At 43.1% G+C, this 6,282-nt stretch overlaps 2 protein-coding genes across 2 annotated transcripts in view; one reads left to right on the forward strand and one right to left on the reverse strand.

Moving 5' to 3' along the window:
- rpp40 (ribonuclease P/MRP 40 subunit) overlaps nucleotides 1–1,533 on the forward strand; it is a gene marked incomplete in the record, with an annotated part of 3,309 nt that extends 1,776 nt beyond the window's left edge. Inside the window, 4 exon segments of the mRNA XM_035661323.1 lie at nucleotides 202–324; nucleotides 564–744; nucleotides 821–955; nucleotides 1,087–1,533. Coding sequence (XP_035517216.1) covers nucleotides 202–324; nucleotides 564–744; nucleotides 821–955; nucleotides 1,087–1,285 — 638 coding nt within the window.
- Nucleotides 1–6,282, reverse strand: part of srgap3 (SLIT-ROBO Rho GTPase activating protein 3) — a 72,709-nt gene that overhangs the window by 24,913 nt on the left and 41,514 nt on the right. The window contains 2 exon segments of the mRNA XM_035661325.1: nucleotides 3,854–3,940; nucleotides 6,201–6,282. The exon segment at nucleotides 6,201–6,282 is cut by the window's right edge and continues 134 nt beyond it. Of these exon segments, the coding sequence (XP_035517218.1) occupies nucleotides 3,854–3,940; nucleotides 6,201–6,282 (169 nt within the window).

Below are 6,282 nucleotides of genomic sequence, written 5' to 3' on the forward strand. Positions count from 1 at the left end.
TATGTTGTTACCTAACAGTTTTGGTGTAAAAAGCCTGCATATATCGGTATCGGGTGATATCGGTATCGGAAATTGAGAGTTGGGCAATATCGGAATATCGGATATCGGCAGAAAAGCCAATATTGGACATCCCTATCTTTAACCTTATTATAACCTTCTATATAAATACTAAAGTTCTCTTACTGTGCATTTCTCTTCCAGTAGTAACGGTGGATCTGACTGACAGCAGCATGGCTCCTGGTGGGCGGGGCTACCAGAGACTCCTCACCGGTCTGAGGTCACGACTTCAACTGAAGACCGACCTTCTGCTGTCACATCATCCAGGTGAGTTACATCATCACTATCCAGGTGGTGCCTATTGTAGATGAAACCACGCCTACTTCTGTACTCGTGCAGAGCGAATGTTTCCCGTTACGGGTCCAGAGGAGGAGTGAGCACAGTGGCGTGGATTTGTCTAAACTATGCTGGAAAAAAGTGTTTACATCATCAGAAGTCACACAGAAACAGCTAATGCTAAGCTAATACTGTGTAGTGGAAACTAACCCCTGCTGTCTGTGCTGCAGGGGGCGGAGACGCTCTGCAGGCGCTCCTGTCTCGTTACAATTGGTCGGAGCACAGACCAGAGGTCTGCAGTCGCACCCTGACGGACCTGCCCTGCCCTGCCCTGCTGACCTCAGACCTCCTGACTTCTGACCCTCACAGCTTCCTGGAATGGATTGGAGCCGTGGACGCCGGTGTCAGCTGGTGAGAAAAGACTGACGCCATGAACTGTGAGCTCTGTCATGTGACCCCGTTGACTCTTCTTTTTCTGTGATTTCAGTGACAACTCGTCCAGCAGCTTCCTGTCCTCGCTAGTGTGTCCTGAGCCAAAGACCATGTTGAGTCAAGCTCTGATCGTCTCCATCTGTGGACTGCTGCTCCCCCAGGACCTCCACCGGCTGATTCACCAGACCAGGTTGGTCCGTCAGACCAGGGTTAGGACACACAGTAGTAGCAGATGCAGTAGTATATATCTGTAGTACTGTTACAGTTCAGAGCTGACAGTAATGAAGTGACTCTAATGTAAAATTTTCACCTGTCCTGCAGGTGTTACCTGGAGCAGCCTCGGCTGGAGTCCTGGGTGTCCCTGACGGTTCATGGTTTTGCTGACAGTCCGGTGTCGTGGGGGGGCAGTGAACACGGAGTTCTGAGAGGAGGAGAGAACTTCTACAGTCTGCTGATGTTCCACGACCAATCGTACCACCTCCACCTGGCTGCAGGAGCACATGACACATGTCCACCATGATGTCATCAGCTGAGGTCTTTAATCTGGATCAGGTTTTGTTGTAGAAACCGTTGCTATTTGTGTACCTGCTGCCTCGTGGTGGCCCTCAGGTTGTTTTAATAAACTGATCCCATTTTCATCCCTGATCAGAAACTGACGGATGTTTTATTTGTTCATTAGTTATTTTTATGAAAATGTAAATATTGTTTTTCTGCAGTTTCATTTTATTTAATTTTTTTTCTTTCATAATAAAAACACATTTTGAACCATTTGGATTTGTTTTTTTATTGCTGAATCTGTCAGTCAGGGAACCACAGAGCGTCGGTGTTACGGCATAGGGAACTAGAGAGTCGGTGTTACGGCGTAAGGGAAACAGAGAGTCAGTGTTAACGCGTAGGGGGAAACAGAGAGCAGTCCGGTTGTTGACGGCGTAGGGAACCAGAGAGAGTCGGTTGTTGCGGCCGTAGGGAACCAGAGAGAGCCGGTGTTGCGGCGTAGGGAACCAGAGAGAGTCGGTGTTGCGGCGTAGGGACCAGAGAGAGTCGGTTGTTACGGCGTAAGAGGAAGATCTGATTGGCTGTATGGAAATAAGGTCTCAATGTACAGATGGTATTCAAATTAATGCACACAGAGGATGTTGATGACCTTTAATATCTGTTGTTCCTAAAGGTTCAGTGTTTATATGAAATAAACAGAATAAGAGTCTTATAACAGTCTGCAAACCTGAAGCTGCTCAGATCCTGATGCTGTTCAGACCCCCACGTCAGTCGTCAATGTTTACCCAGAATTCATCACGGTCACACTGCAGCATGATCATACAAATTAAATTAGACTGAATTCAAAGTCCTGTCAGCGCCCCCTTTAGGCTGCAGAGTTCACCACATCCTTATCTATTATTAGACTGAGCATCAACCAAGGTACAGTTTGTCTTGAGGGTGGCGCTAGAAGACAGACTGAGGAGCTGCAGGTGTGGACTCGTATCTGTGAACGATTATCTCCTCTTAAAAAAAACATGAACCACCAGAGGAAACATCATGGTCAGTGTTAGTTCATTTCCTGTTTGTATTCAGCCGTCACTTCCTGTTTATTCCTCCATGTAGAAATTAGGGATTAAAATCGGAATTCTGGGACGAAGTCATTGAAAGAACAGTCCAACATCTCATCAGATACTGTTAGCCTAGCTTAGCACAGGTGATTTTCTTTATCAAAACACTGGACAGAAGTCCCTTTGGAAATCTGCTGTTTTAAGCATACAGCACGTTATAAACATACAGTCGGATTTAATGAGCTGTTTAAACACAGAGAAGGTCTGTTCAGGTTCGCTTCACACTGACACAGGTTTAAGGCCCACAGTTTAGTCTGGCAGGAACAACAGTGATGATGACGTTATCATCCAAAGGAAGCGCGTGAAGCTGAATAACTGAGCACCCAGAGTGAAACCCTGTGGAACCCCACAGTTGAGATTACAGTAAACCGGAGAACAAAAGAGTTCACAGTGTCCGACTGTTCTTAAATCAATGTATAACTTAAATCTTAACATGTTCAGTGCTTCCTGTCCAGCTCAGAATCTGCTGAGTCACTGCTGCCAGCTTAGAGCTGCTGAGTCAGGGGACCAAAGTTTTGCTCCTGGTTCAGGTCCTTGTCCATGACCAGGTTCTAGCAGAGTTCGGTTCTTCTCTGCAGGTACTGCAGGATGGAGTCGGTTCCCTGCGATGAGCCCCAAACTCTCTTCAGAGCTTCACACTCGCGCTCATTAGCTTGCTCCAGAGCACTGCGGCTGGTGTTCCTCATCAGGGCTTTAGACTCACGCAGAACCTGCAGGACAGGAAGTGGAACCGTCACCACCGTGGACGGCGAAGAAGAAATCAGATGAGAAGAAATGGATATTAAAATATATAAACACAGCTGTTCCTTAATATATCCAACCCTCTGTAATGTTTGCTTCAGTTACTGAACGTCTGTTTTCTGCTGACACTTTATTTCCGTTGTCTCTACATTAATGTCACATTCATTACTCTTATCGGCTTTTTATGTGCGGGACTTTTGTTGCACTTGCAGTGGCGTGTTAAGTGTGGTTGTGTCGGCTCTCTACCGCTCTCTCCTCCGAGCAGAGGAAGCCCCACCCACTGTGAAACTCTGTAGGCGGGGCTTCCTGCGCTCACACTTACAGAGCTCAGAGTGGAGGAAAGAGACAGCAGAGAGCTCACGATGGCGGCAGAAATACCAATCATTGAGATCGCTAACATAAACTGTGGATACGTGTTTGTGACTGACCAGCGAGTTGACGGTCACCAGCTCTTTGATTCGAAGCATCACTTCCTGTGTGAAGGTCCCCGGCCAGAGAACCTGAGACACCAAACCTTTAGAACACGCCTCCTGAGCCGTCAACTTCCTGCCGCTCAACAGCAGCTCGTTAGCCTGGAACAGAACAGAGCGTTATAAGCTACAGGCTTGAGGAGTGAAGAGAACAGGAACGAGATGGGAAGAAAAGCGACAGTCGCTGCAGAGTAGAAGTATACCAGCTGAGAGAGTAAACAAACAATATTGCTAGCGCATATTACCTAATACATATCAGAGACGATCATGGATTAATATTTCACAATGCATTGTTGCTCAGTTCAAAAATAATCTTCCGGCTTTTGTGCATTTCAGCTTATTCTCTGAGTACTTTGCTTGCTCTGTGAGGAAAGAGACAGAGCAGAGATGAGGGAAAAACCATCAGTGCAGGAAATCAACGAGTATAGATGGTTCGAGTGTGTGCTCAGGCAGCTGCAGCTTCGGGACCAATCAGACAGGTAGAGATGGCGGTAAGTTTGGGAAAGCAGGCTCTAGAGGAGCTGCTCTAGATGGTAATTGTTAATCGCACAGCACGCTTGCATTTAGTCATTGTTCTGTCTCTAAACACCAGAAGGCCACAGAATGTGGATGCCGAGAACTTAAAAAGGCGGTTTTAGTTAGTTGCACAGTTTTATAATGTATTTATTTTATATATCTCTGTATGAAGTGTTCAGCAGCTTAGTTAAATGTACATTAAAGGATAGTTTGCTTTTTTGGGGAATACATGTATTTGGCTTTCTTGCAGAAAGTTATGATGAGAAGATCAATACCACTCTTATGTCTGTACAGTAAATATAAAGCTGGAGCCAGCAGCCAGTTAGCTTAGTTTAGTTAGTTTTTGCATAAGGACAGCAGCTAGCTTTGTCTAAAGATAACAAAGTCCACCTAGCAGCACCTCACAAATTACACATTTTAATTTAGTTTGTTTATTACGTACAAAAACCAACAAGTTGGCAGGCTTTGTTACCTTCATACAGCCAGGCTAGCCATTTGCCCTGTTTCAGTTTGATGCTAAATTAAGCTAACAGTTTCTATCCAGCTTTATAATACAAAATTAACCTTACAGGCATAACGTTGGTATTTATTCTCTCATTCTAACTCTCAGCAAGAATAAGCATATTTCAAAAATATTAATAATAATAGTCTTAAAACAGACTGCATATTTAGAAGTCTTCATGAATATGTGTTTCATATAAAGTTGATCTCCAGTGTGAATTCAGACAATATAAATTGTACTTAGTAAAAGATAAAAATATAAACAGATAAAAAACTAAAACAGAACAGATAACAGCATTTTCATTAAATTAAATACTGACAAAACAACACATTGATGCTTGTGTAAGATGTATTATTAACAAAGTAGTTTAACTTTAGCAGTAAAACACAAACTCAGAAAAGCATTACGCTATTTGAAATACAACAAAAGATAATAATTCTACGCGCGAGACACATGCTCATTATTTGACTTGTTTTGTTTGTAATTTTCACTACTATCATCCATTTTACTTCCAATTTCCAAAGCCATTATAATGCAAATTACAGCAGTGGTTAGAGGAAAGATTAACTTTTATTTCTTCTCTTCTCCTCCACCTGTTTGCAGGCAGAGTAATGAAACAAACGCTTAGAAACAAGACACAGAAAAAAGAATTTCATTGCCATGCTGTGTTACAAATGGTGTTCAGTTTCCAAGCAAGCAACTATCTGATACCAGCACTAAGAGGAGTAAACTGCAGCCCTGACCCTTTATTGATTTCCTGACCTGAAGATAATGGGAGTTTCATTTGATGAGAAATTCAGAGAAGATCCAGAAGAGAAAGTGCATGAGTGCATCTGAAGTACGTGTGTCCAGAGACCAAGACCCTACACTGCTGCAGGAAGACATACATAAACTAACTCTGCTAAAGATAGGAAAGAGAGTTTGCTACTGGCAGGGTATGCTGTTTGCTCACTGCGTATCTGGCTCGAGACCTACAGTATGCTCTGATAATCTCTGACACTAACTTGTTGTCGTCTACTGTCCATCCACTCTCTCATTTCCAAGTTACCTCACAAATAGAGTTGATTCTAATCATTTACAAACAGAACTCATCTATCTCCTCATCCAGCTTTGAGGAGAAGCTGCTAACCTTTTGTTCAATTGGAGCGATGGAAACCAGCTGTCAACTTGTTGGCATACTTTACATATCCAGCAGACATGGCACATTGGCATTCATTTAGAGTCCATTCTGACCCTGCTGAATGCAGTCAATATTCTTCCCCTTTAAGCTCTGTTTTTGGTCTATACTAAATATCCTGAGGAAATATCTGACTCAGCTGCTGAAGGTGCTGCTATGTTCTTTATCTGTTTGACCTTTTTTGCTGTTTGTATTAAGTTTGTATTAAAGGTAAAAGAAGCTATAAAAGTCTGTACAGCTGAAAGAACTGCAATTTTAATAATTCCTGTGTGTTCGTCAATAGTTATAGACCTCTTACAGACCACATTGTTATTATAAAAAAACAGGTTGTAACAGTCTTTAAGGTCTAAGCTGGCTAAATACCAACTGAAATGAATGACACTACATGTGTAAACAAGCACAACTCTATCCATCCTTTAACATACTCACTTTCTTTTCATCTTCTCAATTTTCTGACAAACCGCGTCTAGGTTGGCGGTCTCGTGGCAAGAGGATTAACGTTGAAAT

Source organism: Morone saxatilis, unplaced genomic scaffold (genome assembly GCF_004916995.1).
Source record: "Morone saxatilis isolate NCDOM2014 unplaced genomic scaffold, NCSU_SB_2.0 Contig18, whole genome shotgun sequence".
Lineage (NCBI taxonomy): Eukaryota > Metazoa > Chordata > Actinopteri > Moronidae > Morone > Morone saxatilis.